General features: G+C 40.1%; 1 protein-coding gene across 2 annotated transcripts; it reads left to right on the top strand.

Moving 5' to 3' along the window:
• The first annotated feature begins 357 nt into the window (after positions 1 to 357).
• On the top strand, positions 358 to 16,252 carry disp2 (dispatched homolog 2 (Drosophila)). Of its 2 annotated transcripts, none has more exons than XM_017477142.3 (8): positions 358 to 580; positions 9,897 to 10,181; positions 10,387 to 10,416; positions 10,590 to 10,713; positions 10,964 to 11,091; positions 11,697 to 11,794; positions 11,928 to 12,025; positions 12,177 to 16,252. In XM_017477142.3, exons 1-8 carry the CDS (start codon positions 501 to 503, stop codon positions 15,657 to 15,659), a joined length of 4,326 nt encoding a protein of 1,441 aa, XP_017332631.1. In that variant the 5' UTR covers positions 358 to 500; the 3' UTR covers positions 15,660 to 16,252. The 2 variants fall into 2 exon arrangements, with proteins under 2 accessions (XP_017332631.1, XP_017332630.1); XM_017477141.3 differs by having other exon boundaries at positions 9,897 to 10,295.
• The last annotated feature ends 97 nt before the right edge of the window (positions 16,253 to 16,349 follow it).

The following is a 16,349-nucleotide window of genomic DNA, read 5'->3' as shown; positions in this document are numbered from 1 at the left end:
AAATTAAGAACTTAGGAACTCAGTTTAGAAAGTTGCGAGACACTGTGATTTGTTTAATAATTACATTTTATATCTATATAACAATATTTCTAACGTGGTGAAATATCCGGTTGATGCAGCGTAGGGAGAATTCTACGCTACTGTTATAATTCAGTTAGCACCATCCTGTGAAGAACAGCGACCGCTCAGCTCCACCAATAGGAGACCGGCGCGAGCTCAGGCTGCATCTCCAATCAGTGTTCGGTCCCTATATGAGTGCACTACATGAGTTGAGGAATAATGGCGCGCGCACCATACTTAGTACACTCTATGCTCTATAGGAAGTCATTTGGAATCCAGCCACGGAGCAGCCTGCAAACACACAGTTTATCCTCACCACAGAGACATCATTTAGAAACGTCTAGGACGCGCAGTGTTGAATAAATCTTATATTTAGGAAGGATATCAGCAAAGAAACGACAAAGGTTGATAGCCATTAGGTTTAAAAGTGGACTGTTAATATGGATGCCGTCTCGGTCTGTGATGAGCGCTGTGTGATAAGTGAAATAAATCAGACGACGGCAGAAGGACCTGCTCCAAGGTAGGCTACCGTTTCCTGCTTCTTGTGTAATTGAACTCAGTTCCAAACGCGTTGAGATTTCATTGTTTACTGTGCAATAACTTGACGCTGCGAGGTAAATAATACAATGTTTACTACTAAACACGCAGCTGCCGCATGCACAGAGAAATGAATAAGCTCGTTAAACTGACTGGTATAAATCTAATGCTCGTTTACCAGTGAAAACAATTCTCAATACTGACAGTAACAAATAATCACATCTAGGCGCCTAGTTTGAAGAGCAGATCTGAGAATATAAGATAAGAATATAAGCCCCACTGAGTTTGTTTATCAAAAAGTCTAGATTTGAGAACTGTTAAAATGTTTATTTATATCCAGCTGGACTTAGATAAACACTGTGGATCTTTATTTCAGGACAGGGGATTTTCCTGTCCATGCTGATGAAGAATATATTATTCATGTGACATCTATAAAATAGTGATAACGAGCCTTTATTTGTCACATATACATTACAAGGCAGTGAAATGCTTTTCTTCGCACATCCCAGCTTGTTAGGAGGTTGGGGTCAGAACGCAGGGTCAGCCATGATACAGCGTCCTTGGAGCAGAGAGGGTTAAGGGCCTTGCTCAAGGGCCCAACAGTGGCAGCTTGGCAGTGCTGGGGCTTGAACCCCTGACCTTCTGATCATTTACCCTGAGACTTAACTGTTGAGACCCCAGTGCTCAAAATACAGTATATTTACGATTTTAAAGTCATATCAGCATACAGGAAGACTGAAATTTCATTTTCATGAGCTCAACTTGACTCCCACTAAAATGAATCTTTGGTTCATGACATTGTTTAAGAGCAAAAGCCTGTAAATGAAAAGTATTATAAGTACCTTTGCCAAAATGGATGAAGAATTACACCAAAAGCCTGTTAAGAATTGTTAACTCATCATCACATTTGCACATTTGATGTTGAAGTATGAGTTTTATAACGACAACAAAGATATACCAAGATGTACGTACCTTTTAAAATTGTTCATTACACTCACAGAAATATAATTACTTATGAAATAAGATTTACATGATGCACCCTGCACCTCCAAGGTTGGGGGTTCGAATACTGCCTCCGTTCTGTGCGGAGTTTGCATGTTCTCCTCATTCTTCGGTGGTTTTCACCAGGTACTCCAGTTTCCTTCCCCAGTCCAAAGACACGTGTTGTAACATTTCCAAATTGTATGTAGTGTGTGAATGAGTATGTGATTGTGCCCTGCGGTGGGTTGGCACCGCATCCAGGGTGTCCCTCGTGCCGCCTCGTGACCCAAGTTCCCTGGGATAGGATGAAGGCTCCCCCGCGACCCTGTGTAGTATAACCAGTATGGAAAATGTATGTATGGATTTTTCATGAATGTTCTTGCACCATAAGAGAGATTTTTTGGGGTCTGACATAATATGCTGTAATGTTTATGGCTCAGTGGTGGTTCAGCGGTTAAGTATCTTACTGATCAGAAGGTCAGAGAGTCAAGCCCCACCCCTGCCAAGCTTCCACTTAAGGCCCTTAACTCTCTCTGCTCCAGGGCGCTGTATCATGGCTGACTGATCCCAACTTTCTAACAAGCTGGGATATCCAAAGAAAAGCATTTCACTGTGCTGTAATGTGACAAATAAAGGCTTCTTCTAATAATATGCATACTGTATCTGCAATCATTACTATGATCTAGACAATACAATAGCAATTAAATATGAATATGATAGTGAATTACAAGGAGGTGTTCAGCTTTGCATATCCAATATTCTACCTCGGAGTGAAACCTCAGGTGTGTGAAATAAAGTGTTCCACTTCATAGTCGCATCATATTATATATTCAGCTTGTTTTCTTTTCCAGTTCCCTTTCCATTCTTCTCTCCTCGCTGAATAACATGCAGTTTGCATAACATGCACCATTAAAATTTGTGTTTCACTTTCCGTATTAAAATACTAGGTTGTTTTTTTTCTTTTTACGGAGCGAACAATTTAGCTTCATCTAAGTAGACTGTTCCCTACCATTACTGTTCCCTTTCCTCTGATAGTGGTAAATGACATATGAAGTGATTAGGAAGAGGAGAGGTGCTCAGCAGATGGCGAGAGGATGACTCTTCAGAGTTCTGGTGGACAGGCTCCAGCAGTCACAGCAATGATTCATGTTTGAGCATGACTCTCATAGGAGAAGCCTCGTCTCCATGTGCAAGCGTGAGGCACCCACCTGGGCGCTTCTGTCTAAACCTTTGACTTGTTCATTTAATGGCTTTGTGCTACAGTATTATTTGGTCTTCCTTTGTTACTTAAAATGGCTGCTCACATCCTGTGCACATAAGAAAATGGCTTGAGCTTTTGAAGGATCATTTCAGTGAAATGAGCCGAATCAGGATGAATTATGTATTCCTGTAGTATCAGTGCTGCTTTGAGCATGTTTTTTTCTTGAATGGTGCGCGTGAAATATAGCTTTTAAGAGTAAAGAATCATATTGTAGTAGTAGCTGACATTTTCAGCTTATTTGATTATTCATGGATTTTCAAGACCACATTTCTAGGCTGTGGGGTATTCAAGCTTCTCTTACTGTTTGTCTGTAGCAGCACTACAGTAGTGTATATTCCACAGAGCCACCGCTTCAACTGCCACGCAACATCAAGCCTCCTCGCTATTGTCATCTCCGCCAAAAGCAGAAATCATGCTCCTGCTGAGTTAAGCGCACGTGTGGTGGGGCAGCACTGTAGGATGTTTCTTTGCAGGCTAGTAGTGGCAATGATTAATACCTGATTAGCAGTAGACATAGAGAAAAATGTGATACAGGTGCATTTGTAGCATTAATACACCAGAACTATTACTACTACTTATTTGTGAAGGTTGAACCCATGACCTGCTTGATCATGACTAAATATTCTAATGGCTTTCAGTTCTCAAATGGTCTAATGGTCCTCACAGTGTAGTCTGTGAATCATAGCCAGGTTGTGATATTTTTATTTTGTTACAGTGATGGAAATCACAGCCCACAGTTATCAAAATGATTATATATTTTTTTTATCGGGTTCTTCTAGTAATTAGCCTGTTGAGTGGTCACTGGAATTGGCTGAGTTAAATCCAACTCTCGATAACTTAAAAAACAAGTAGGAATGTAAATTATCTTGGCATATACAGTATACTTAAATGTAAGTGGAAGTTCAGGAATAAAAATCTTTATGGCTCCTATAAGTTGTCAAAATATTATTGTGCACATTTAAACAATGAACCTAATGTGTACTGAGGGGGTCTGTGTATAACATTAAAACCACCTGCCTAATATTGTGTAGGTCCCCCTTGTGCCGCCAAAACAGGTCTGACCTGTCGAGTCATGGACTCCACAAGACCTCTGAAGGTGTGCTGGGGTTTCTGGCACCAAGACGTTAGCAAATCCTTTGTGTCCAGTGAGTTGCGAGGTGGGGCCTCCATGGATCAGACTTGTTTGTCCAGCACATCCCACAGATGCTCGATCAGATTGAGATCTGGGAAATTTGGAGGCCAAGTCAACACCTTGAACTCTTTGTCATGTTCCTCAAAGCATTCTTGAACAATTTTAGTAGTGTGGCAGGGCGCATTATCCTGTTGAAAGAGGCCACTACCATTAGGGAATACTGTTGCCATGAAGGGGTGTACTTGGTCTGCAACAATATTTAGGTAGGTGTTACGTGTCAAAGTAACATCCACATGAACCCAAGGTTTCACAGCAGAACATTGCCCAGAGCATGTCACTGCCTGCTGGCTTGCCTTCTTCCCATAGTGCATCCTGGTGCCATCTCTTCCCCACACGCACCCGGCTGTCCACACCATTTAAACGAAAACGTAATTTCTTCCATTGCTCCATGGTCCAGTTCTGATGGTCACGTGCCTATTGTAGGTGCTTTTGGTGGTGGGCAGGGATCCGCATGGGCACTCTGACCAGTCTGTAGTTACACAACAAGCTGCGATACGCTGTGTGTTCTGAAACTTGTCTATCATATCCAGCATTAACATTTTCAGCAATTTGTGCTACAGCTTTTTTGTGGGATCGGCTCAGACGAACTAGCCTTCGCTCCACACGCCCATCAACGAGCCTAGGTCACCCATGAGCCTGTCACCGGTCCACTGGTTGTCTTTCCTTGGACCACTTTTGGTAGATACTAACCATTACATAGCAGGAATACCCCACAAGACCTGCTGTTTTAGAGATGCTCTGATTCATCACAATTTGGCCCTTGTCAAACTCGCTCAGATCCTTACACTTGCCCATTTGTCCTGCTTCCAACACATCAACTTTGAGAACTGACTGTTGACTTGCTGCCTAATATATCCCACCCCTTTACAGGTTCCACTGTAATGTGATAATCAATGTTATTCACTTGTCAGTGGTTTTAATGTTATGGCTGATTGATTTGAGAACTCCTGCTCTAAATAGGAGTATTAGAATATCTATTTTGGGTTGAGGAAAGTTTAGAATAGTTCGGTTTTGCTGGGTACAGTAGAACTGGTGACCTAAAGCAAGTGTGATTCAGTAAGCTCACTGTATGAGCAGTTAGTGTTTGCCAGGTAACACAGTATAGTCCACTGAAATTTCATCCATGGGTTCTGCTTGTATTTTAAGACATAGGGTTCATCACAGGCCAATAGTGTCTCATAACAGAGATAAATAAATCCAGGCTGGAATTCCAGATCAAATATGTGCACAGCCATGCCAATGCTTAAAATTTTTTTTTTACATGCATTACTGGAGAGGCTCACAAGCTCAGTGATTTTGTGCAGTATAAAATTATAATCGTGTTTTGGTGCCTTATGTAATGGGGATTCGCTGAGATTTTATAAGATAATTGCCTTTATGTTTGTAAGGAATAAAATGAGACAATAGGCAAATAATCCACGGCTTTGGGTTGGGCTGCATGACACAACCCTATGATGGATTATTTTCCTAGAACAGCATGTCCCTAAGTGTTTTACTCCTCTAAGCCAGAGTGATTTGCCAGCAATGAACATTTTTGATTCATTAATGAAAAAAAACACTGTGCTTCTTAACCTTTTTTTAATTACATTTAATGTTCTGGAACGTTTCTGTCATCAGTTACGTTATAGCAGTTGTGAATAGTTGTTCCCTTACCAGCCTCTCTTTCTTCTCTTGAAGTTAATAGAGAAAAAATTAAACACAGCTTGTCAGATTACCGAGAAACCAGAAAGCATAAGATTCTCTGTCCTGAAGAATTTTAAATAAACGTCTCCTTACAGAAAGGTTCACTTTTGTTTGATCCATTTATTATTAGCCTTAGATCGTGTAGATTCTCTCCCATACAAGACACTGTGAATTACTTGTTTCTATAGAAACGATAACCTATAAAATTAGCACACTTATATAAACCCGTGACCTGAATTACAGCCAGCACTATTGTCAGGTCCATGCTGTTATGGAAAATTAATCAGCACCTTCTGCCCAATCAGATTTGAGAATTCAAGAGTGCCGTGGTATAGTAATAACATAGTATTACACACCAAGGTCAATTTCTTACTCTGCTTTGTTCTATTTGTTAAGACTCTCGTTTGAATTTTTTTTTTCTCTTGGCAGGTGCTGGCAGAGCTAGAACTGTCTTTCGATTCTAAAATTACTGTAGTCGTTGCTCAGTCTTAGCTGTGTGAAGTGCCTAATAACAAAATTGTTGCAGAGCTGTCAGATCACCTTATTCCAGAGCACTCTTCTATGACCAAAGCACCCCTAAGTAACACACACACACACACACACACACACACACACACACACACACACACACACACACCACACAGTTGGTATTGGCAACAGAAAAGACAGCACAATAAGGTGCTCCACTGAGAGGGAAAAGAAAAGATGTGCAGCCAGATGGATTTGAGGAGAATTTGGAGAGTCTGATTAAGACAAACAAGCAGACACTGGGAATACAGCAGATAGAGTCATATTGAAGTGTTACTAGTTCAGCAAAGTGCACTGAGGCAAGGCTCATTGCTGAAATAGCTGTCAGAAAACGAAATTATTATTGCATTCGAGTAATTTGTTTCTTGGTTAGTAGGCTTGAAAATATGGGAATTATATATTCTGTTATTGTAGTGGTGCCACTATTATGAAACTGAGAGCTTATTTGTTGAAAAGAAATACAGAACCTTGCAGTAAGTACCAGTTATTACATTAAATGTTCAGCAAAAATGGTGACTTGATACTTCTCGTACAGATAATGACTGGATCCACAACTTGGCTCTTTCTTCAGTGTCTCCATTCTGTTAAATGTCATGTGACACAGTGTGATGGGCAACATACGGATACCTAGAAACTCTAGACATTTTTTTACAAGAATTAATCTCATGGAAGGAAGGACATACAGGAGTTTCAGTTAATATCCCATTCACAAGACATCATCTTACTTTTTGCGCCAATTCTGAAGGCCCCGAAACATTTTTTGTGAAAACATCAGGCTAGATTTAAATAATTTGTGGCTTTAAATCAAATGTTAGTTTGGAGTTATTCATTATGATCTGAGTTTTAGAATCTACATGAAAATACATCCGCAAACAATACAATTTTAAATCAGAGAACTAATTAAGAACATTTCTGCCCCCCCCAAAAAAAAAAATAAATAAATAAATAAATAAATAAATTATAGCGAGAGAAGCAATTCAGCAAGCAAAGACAGTAGATTAAGTATTGTTTTGTTATCTTTTAGTGCAATTGAATCTTGAAGCAATACTCTGATACTGTATAATCTTTGAAGATCATTGCTTATCTATTTTAACCTGCCAGTAATTTGAATTTATACATAATATTGTTTGCTTGATCTTACCCAGAAGTGCTTAGAATGAAGCTTTACAGTAGTGGTGCAATGCAATGGCTTTAATCTTCAGTCCTGAAAAGCCATACTGTAAACTGTAATAAGCTGTCTTTATTTAAAACATGTTGGGTAACCATTAGCCACAAAAATGCAGTACAATTTTAAAATACAATTGTAAAAATACAAAAATACAATTTTAGTTTTATGTTTCATACAGCTTGAGGATTTACATACATAGACACTACTAAAAATCTTTACTTATAGACCTATTGACATTATTTTTCAAATAAGCTGCACGAAAATGTGTTTGAATGTTTTTAAAAGAAAGGGAGCAGTTACACTAGTCTATACAAAGACCACTGAGTTTGCCATAAACAGCTGCATGCCATTATTATATTGATAAGTGCAAAACTGGTCAATCAGAACACAAAACACAATCATAGATTGGATGATAAATATGTGAAACCCATCATTTATCATTCTATATCATGACAATAACAACACTAACCCTGAAGAATGTGAAGAATACTGTTAAAGAGAAAACTAGTAACTAATAATAGCCAGTCCCTTCAGATTTTTGCGATTTCGTGTTCGCAGAAATGAATGCAAAATCCAGCAAACACCATAATATTCGGAGGAGCTTGCAATTTTTCAAAATTACTGTAGATGTCATCGCAATGTGCATTCAGTCGAAGCCCTCTTCGATTCACGTGCATTGAAAATGAATACAACTATAAGGTCTCATTTGCCAACAAACATCACTGTGAAAGACAATTTTGTGCAATTGCAATTTTGCCAAATCACGTAGTTTTCCACACAAAAAACTCTGCAAGTTGCATCGTAAATTTTGAAAAAAGCTGCAGCAAAATCAAGCATTTTTTGCTGCAACAATCACACAAAAAACAACACTGCGAAATCCTATATAGACTGAATAGTTGGTGCTAAATAACATAAATTTGTTTTTGTTTTTTAAAGCTAAGGTCTGCCCTGGCACTTCATTTTCTGAGTGTGGTGCCTTTTCAGGCATGTTGTCACTACAACTGCATGCATTTTTGTCTCCAAAAATCAAACCGAAGCAATGAATCAGCAGTCTACACTGTGCTACCACATACTAGTAAATAAGCTAAAATTGTAGAATGTTCTCTGGGAAGAATGAGAACAGCTAGCAGTTATCTATTCCTGGTTTAATTGAACATTTCACCAGAAATGTAGATACAGTTCAAAGCTTAAAAAAAAAGCTAAAATAAATAAAAAATAAAGAAATACAATTTAGTATAAAAATGAGAAATAATAGAATGTTTTTCTACATTGAATGCTAATTATTCAGAGCCACTCTCAGCAAAGTTAGCAAGCAGGCAAAATGATTAGTTAACATTAGATAGTTTTCCCCGTAAAACTATCATCCACGGATCTGCCTCACTTATGCTTTAAAACAAATGATACTTAAACCATTATAGCAACTTTTCCCAACTGAAAGAAAAAACTGTTAACATATACAGTATTTTAAGTAAAGTGATGAGTTTATGGGTGGCATGGTGGCACAGCGTATAGTATTAGTGGCTCATAGATCCAGGGTCCCTGGTTTGATCCTGAGTTTGGGTTACTGTATACGCAGTTTCGCATGTTTTCCCCATGTACACGTGGGTTTCCTCTAGGCTGTCCGGATTCCTCATATTATTTGAAACATGCGGTTATGCAGATTGGCTACGCAACAGTTTAGTGTTGTGGTTCTTGAGACCAGTTTTGAGACCACATATCAGTGGTCTTGGTCTTCTCATAAACTCAGGTGAAATTTTACTCAGTCTTGTATCAGTCTCTGAAGACTCAAATTTCATTTTTAAACACCACCCGAGACCATAACATTTCACATTAGAATACAAAATGTAAACATCTATCTCGCCATGTGGAATTATGTAGTGCCTATAAATCTCAAGTTACTATATTTCAAAATACTTCATCTTCTTATGTTCAAAATAATATAGCACAAGTGCGTGTAATGCATAGCTATATTCGGTCACAGAAAGTTGTATAAGCCTATGTCCTTTGTATGTCCTGTGTACTTATTTAAAATGCTAATACCAAGGTAGATAGATTATTTTCATTTAATTCAAGAGAAATTTCATGTTAGGTTAGAAAGATACTACAATCAGCAAATTAATACATCTGAGCATCTGGTCTTGTTACAGTATTCCCATTTCATTGCATTCCCATCTCATGCTCTGAGAACCACCACATGACCAGTATAATGCAATTACTGAAAGTGAATGATGAATGAATTTTGCAGTGCCTTGCCCTGCACAGTTTTAATCAGTCCATGTACCTAACTACTTTCAGCATATTAAGGGCTTAATTATTAGTTAATGAGCTCTGCTATGTGTGATGGTGAAGTGATAGCATAGCTTTGCTCTGCAAAGCATCTGAACTATGGTTCATCAGAATATCTAAGGTTCCGGTGTACTGGAAAAATAAGTCACATGAAACAATTTATATTAAAGGCTGTTGCTCTGTTTCCTGTTCACTTGCAGTGAGATCCCGAAGGTGTCATTGTGTCCCCCAGACAGTGAGGATGCAGAGTCTCCAACGAATGAAATTCCCATAGAGGGGGAGCACATAAACCATCTGTCCACACCACCTTCCTCCTCTCAACTGTATGACCAAGTGTTGCAGAGTCATGCCTACCAGTCACCTCGACTCAAGAGATGCCCGTGCTGCGACCACCAGCAGCCAATCACAGACAATGTCTGTCTGAATCAAACAAACGTGTCTTCTCATTCAGACTGCGCAAGCAATGCTGTCAAGACAGTTCACAGGTGCAGTCCCTTCCACCAACCTATATGTCATAATACAATGCAGTGTCATTGGCTGCAAGGATCACGTGATGGCAGTAACTACACGCCTGTTCAGCATCATGTGGTGACAGTCAGGTTCAAACCTTTTCCGAATGTTCTTCTGATTGATATAAATGCAAGCATTCTGAAGTGTAAATAATAAAAGTTAAGGTTGTCTCTTTTGTAGGACTGAGAGACTTCACCGGATCCCAAAGAAGTAGGTTTACATAGTGTGTTAATGTTGCTCGTAATATCGTTCCATTAACAATAACTGTTTAAAAGCAAAAAGAAATCATAGAACCAGGTCAGGTTTTTTTTTAAAGCCTTGGTTTAAAAAAAAAACCCTGACTTCTAATACAGTCATTTGTTAACGGTAATTGTTTTTGACAGCTACTCCCAAGTCATAGTGGAATACCCGATGACAGTTCTTATCTCATGTGCAGTAGTCCTCCTTGCCTTCTCCCTAGCAGGGATTTTGATTGGTCCCCTGCCAGATTTTTCTGATCCTTTAGCGGTAAGTACCTTTCTATTCATTGTGTAAAATTTCTATCAAAATGGAGCCCCTAGTTACAGCACTTCAAGTTTCTGTATTGAAAACCCACAAAATGACATGTAGTGTTCTCCAACAATATGTGCTGTATTCAGAATCGCAATAGAGTAAATCGACCCAACAATGAGACCCGAGAGTTTGCCTTGTAGATTCATTTAATACATTTTTCAAAAGGAACTACTCCACCTCATCTGTCTCTGATGGTGTATTTCAGGGATTTGAGCCACGTGGAACAGACATTGGGATTAGACTGGCAGCCTGGGCCAAGCTCCAGGAAAGTACTGGGCCTGGGAAAGCACTATCTCTGACATCTCAGCAGTTTGTGGACCAAAGTATAGCACGGTACTGCAAATAGTAAATGGTAGCTCCTTGCCATTTACACTGTTAGTCCACTTTATTAGGAACACCTGTACACCTGCTCATTCATGCAATTATCCAATCATGTGGCAGCAGTGTAATGCATAAAATAATGCAAATACAAATTGATATGTTTTGCATTCTGAGATGCTTTTCTGCTCAACACAGTTTTAAAAAGTGGCTATTTGAGTTACTGTAGCTTTCCTTTTAGCTTGAACCAGTCTGGCCATTCTCCACTGTCCTCTCTCACAACAAGCCATTTCTACCAGTATAATATTTGCATACTGCATTTTTTTTTTTTTTTTTTTGTATAAAGTCATTGATGTGTCAAGGCACAGAGATAGCATTTTTCCCATTCTTATGTTTGATATTTACATTAACTGAAGCTCTTGATGTGCATCTGTATAATCGTAGGCATTGTGCTGCTGCCACATGTAGGCTGATTGGATAAATACATGAATGAGTAGGTACACAGGGGTTTCTAATAAAGTGGACATTCAGTATATACTGTACATACACTATCAGAAATTTCATAGTAGACACAATCATAAACTGTACTATGTGTAATTCATTGATCATGCTGCTTCCAGAGAGGTCCCCAGTAAAATCCAGCAGCACTTAAGACATCGTCCAAGGAGAATGCTACATACAGACACTACTGAGAACGCCTATTTTTGCAATGATCCTGGTGAGGGAAAAGATAACAGACCAGATCATTTGCCATTGTCCATTAAATATGAAGCTGAGCGAATATATCAGTAAATTGACTGTAGCATATAATAAAATTTGCTGCTGTCTCGCTTCCATCTGTGCTCGTGCAGGAGATCACTATGCCCAGCTGGTATTCCGCTCAGGAAACTCGGACAGTCTGTGGAGTCTAAAGGCAATCTATTCCATGTGCGAAATGGAGCAAACCCAGGTAATCCAAATATAATTGTACGTCATTAAACATGTTGCATCACTTCAGAAACATTTGGTACAATTTTATGCAAAGTTGCCATTTTGCTCTTTAAACTCTTGGAAGTCACTGAAGAAACTGAGAAAATGTAATGTTATCTTTCAAATTTCAGATACGCTCAGACGCACACTTTAAAGAACTCTGTCAGGTCAAAACAGAGGTTGTTGGCAACAAGGGTAAGGGTGAGTGCTGTCCAAGCTGGTCCCTGGGGAACTTCCTGGCTCTCCTCAACAACGTCTCCTCCTGCTTCAGTCTCACAGCTCAGCAAGTGTCAGACAGTTTAAGCTTGCTCAGATACTGTGCCCCTTACTACCATGATGGAAGCCTCGTTGCATCATGTGTAGAGACAAGCAAATATGGCTATTGTGCATCTGTCCCCCCTCCCTGCAAGCAATCCAACATCATCTATCAGATTCTACATTACCTAGTGGATAAGGATTTCCTGGGGCCTCAGACTGTTGAATACCAGGTTCCATCCCTAAAATATAGTGTCCTGTTCCTACCAGTGGCAAAAGGAAATGCATTAATGGAGATGTATGTAAAACATCTGGAAGGTCATGAGCTAACATATAACAATACTACCATAACAGGGATGGACTTGGGGATTAAGCAAAAGCTTTTCAAATATTATCTCTCAAGAGACTCTGTCTACCCTATTCTCACAGTTCTCGCACTGCTACTTACAATGGCCTTATATCTAAGATCATTTCTTTTATCAGCTATGTCTCTGTTTGCAGTCACATTATCACTTTTGACATCTTATTTTTTCTACAAAGTAGTATTTGGCCTATTGTTTTTTCCACTTCTGAATCTCATGGCAGTCCTTGTCCTTTTGGGAAGTTGCTCAAACCAAGCATTCACCTTTAATGACTTTTGGAAGTCCCAACTGAGCCATAATCCTCCAGCTGCACTAGAAAAGAGAATCCACCGTGTCTTACGGGAAATTGGGTACTTGATCTTGGTGTCTGGCTTAACATCCAGCGTCGCATTCTACTCCGGCTACATAAGTAGCATTACAGTGGTGAGGTGTTTTGCTGTGTATCTTGGTAGTGCCTCTTTAATCAACACACTTTTCGCTCTTGTTTGGCTCCCCTGTGCCATTGTTTTGCAAGAGCGACATGCTGCAGGAGCTTCCACCACTGCTTCTAAGCCATCATGGAAGCCATGTTGCTCAAAAAATCCTGGTGGATTTTGGGACACAAGTTCAAGGAAGCGGTGCCTTTTCACAGTAGGACAGAAATTTCGGGGTCTAAAACGTGGCCTCTCAGACACATCAAATCTAATTTTCTCAAAAGTCCTGCCCTGTGGTGTGGTTAAGTTTCGATACATATGGATCTGCTGGTTTGCAGTCCTGGCTGCAGGAGGAATTTACATCTCATGTGTAGACCCTGGCATGAAACTGCCATCCTCAGACAGTAGGGCAACTCAGCTGTTTCGTTCCAGTCATCCATTTGAAAGATACGATGCAGAATACCGCCATCAGTTCATGTTTGAGCGAATGAAACAAGGAGAGGATGAGCCTATGACTATGACTCTCATTTGGGGTGTCACCCCAGTTGATGATGATCGTTTCAATCCAAGAAGCAATGGCTCCTTTACCATGGACCCAGAATTCAATATAAGTAGTTCGGAAGCCCAAGTGTGGTTGCAAAAGCTATGTGGAAAAATTAGAAACCAGACTTTTTATTCACCGTCACCAGCAGACAAAGAAGCAGTGGAAGACAATACTTGTTTTGTGGAAGACTTGATTCACTGGCTATCTACTCGCCATTGTTCTGCAAATGAGGATGCTTTCAGTTTCTGTTGCAACAATATTACATTCCCTTACCCGCCTAGTGTTTTCGAGCAGTGTCTCAAAATGATGGTGGACGAACAACAGGCAGAAACTGGTTCACCTAGGACCGGGGGCCTTCGTTTTGATTCACAAAATCGAATTGCTGTCCTTGTTGTGGTATTTAAGACCTCACAGCTTAACAGCTTTAACTTCAACAGAACTTCAAATTTCTATAAACAAATCACGTCTTGGTTCAATAATGAGATTTCTAGCGCTCCACCTGGACTGCGAAGAGGCTGGTTTGTGAGCCAATTATTGTTGTATGACCTCCAGCAATGCCTGAGCTCAGAGACATTAGTAGTGGCAGGCTTTTCCGTAGCCCTTACATTTGCATCGCTTTTGCTCACCACTTGGAATATACCATTAAGCATTTATGTGACATTTGCTGTCGGGGGGAGTGTTTTTGTTACTGTTGGCCTGCTTGTGCTTTTAGAATGGCAGTTAAATAGTGTGGAAGCATTGTTCATTTCAGCTGCTGCAGGCCTCTCTGTTGACTTTGCTGCCAATTACTGCATTTCTTACTGCCTGGCCCCACACACTGACCGATTGGGTAGGGTCGCGTATTCTCTGAAGAAAATGGGTTGTCCAGTAGCCATAGGTGCAGGAGCATACTTTTGTGTCGGTATTATAATGCTACCAGCGACTGCGCTGCTTTTCCGGAAGCTTGGGATATTTCTCCTTCTCGTGAAGTGTGTGGCATGCGGTTTTGCCACATTTTTCTTTCAGTCACTCTGTTGCTTCTTTGGACCTGAGAAAAATTGTGGGAAAATAATCATACCATGTGCAAAAGAGAGAGCCACAGAAAATATACCATCTTCTTGTTCAGGCGCTGAAGCAGGAAACAACAATCCATCAGCTAATGGTATGTTCAGCTGTGGTACTAGCACGGGATCACATGGGAGAAAAAATTGTAATAAAGAAGGTGGCGGAGCATTCTTGTGCCCCAATCAGCACCGCCACAGGCAACACCTGTCAAGGCTAGGGAGGGAGCCAGAGCAGTACGAGCTGCAACCTCTTGCCGGTCATCTAAGTGACAGCTTTGAAAACAGCACTTGCACCAGCAAGCTGTCCAACAGACCTTCTGTTCTTTCAGATGACATTGAGTTCTGTGGTCTCAGTCCAAAGCGATATTACAACAGGATTAGCACTGAATCTGTGAGTGATGAAATATGTAGCAGGCACCTCAAAGGTTGCAACACTCCCCAAGCCGTCCAGACCTCATCCCCTTACAAAGGAAAAAAAATGCGGCCTGTAGTAGTTCTTACAGGTGATCCAGCAAAGGAAAGGCATTTGTGCAAGAAATGTCATAGCCCTGGAATGAAACTATGGAACGTCTCCATGTCATCCTCTAGCATGGAAGATATCACGGTCATAGAGACCACAGATAATACTAATAAAAGGTCACTCTCTATGGATGGGGCCTATAGATGTCATGCACATAAAAGACTTTTGTCTTGTCAGTCTCAGAGTTCCACTGAGGGGCTTGAAGATTCTAACGAGACTTGTTTGAGTGACATTGAGCCAGCAGTCTCTGTCGCACCATCCACTGTGACTGAAGGAGAGCTGCGACCAGGTCACCTCAACGGCAAGAGAGATACTTTGCGTCTGTCTCTGAGAGAAACAGTTTATGACCCTGGCTCCCCAAGTTCTGGAAGGGGGCGGACAAGCCAAAGTGAGCTGCCTGTAATATTGCCAAACAGTCAACCGGATTTACCTGACGTATGGATCAAGAGGGATGGAAGAGGTGAGGACAACAGTTGATTTAATGGATATAAAACAGATTAACAGAGGCCTCAGTGTATGCTTTTACCACCATGCTAAATCCTGAACTTGTGATGTACTTTGTGCTTGGTGGTGTGCTGATAATTTCAGCATCCAAGAGATCATATCTGTAAATGCTTACTAAACACAACAGACCTATAAATTCAGAGTTATATAGATCCCAGATTATATCGAGAATTATTTTCACACTGCTATCTGCAATGAGTTTATGATATGTGTTACAAAAAAATTTTTGGGACTGATGAAACTGCATGTCACAGGCAATACAAGTGTGTGAAGGAGCCTGTTCCACATGGCCTTGGGTTGCTATTTCATAATACAAATATTGTACATATTTTCAAAGGATTATGGTGCCTGAGAGCAGTTTGCCTAAACATTACATAAAAGCAATTTCCTCTTTTTAAATACAGAAAAATAAAGATAAGGAATAGGCATAAATTAATCAAGAAAAGTCTGACTATTTAATTTGAAACGATCCAATCCAATAATTTGATCATGCTTACTTATAGGACACATCATGTATTGTCTTGATAGTAGAACTGTCTCGGAGTTGTTTATAAGATGCATAACTGGATTTCCCTCCAAGTGCACCTGCCTTTAATGGAGCAATAATTTGGCTTCACATGTGGTGGAGGAAATGTGGGAATCGGTTACAAGTAAATCTGGGTG

This window comes from Ictalurus punctatus, chromosome 9 (genome assembly GCF_001660625.3).
Source record: "Ictalurus punctatus breed USDA103 chromosome 9, Coco_2.0, whole genome shotgun sequence".
NCBI lineage: Eukaryota > Metazoa > Chordata > Actinopteri > Siluriformes > Ictaluridae > Ictalurus > Ictalurus punctatus.
Note: the sequence above shows the minus strand (reverse complement) of the source record. Positions and strands in the feature narration are given on the sequence as shown.

What these genes read in the sequence shown, in the direction of transcription:
- disp2 (XM_017477141.3), top strand. Translation starts at nt 501, where the DNA reads ATGGATGCCGTCTCGGTCTGTGATGAGCGCTGTGTGATAAGTGAAATA. An exon ending in CATCATGTGGTGACAGTCAG is followed by an intron (nt 10,296 to 10,386) that starts GTTCAAACCTTT and finishes TCTCTTTTGTAG; the next exon opens with GACTGAGAGACTTCACCGGA. An exon ending in CTTCACCGGATCCCAAAGAA is followed by an intron (nt 10,417 to 10,589) that starts GTAGGTTTACAT and finishes TGTTTTTGACAG; the next exon opens with CTACTCCCAAGTCATAGTGG.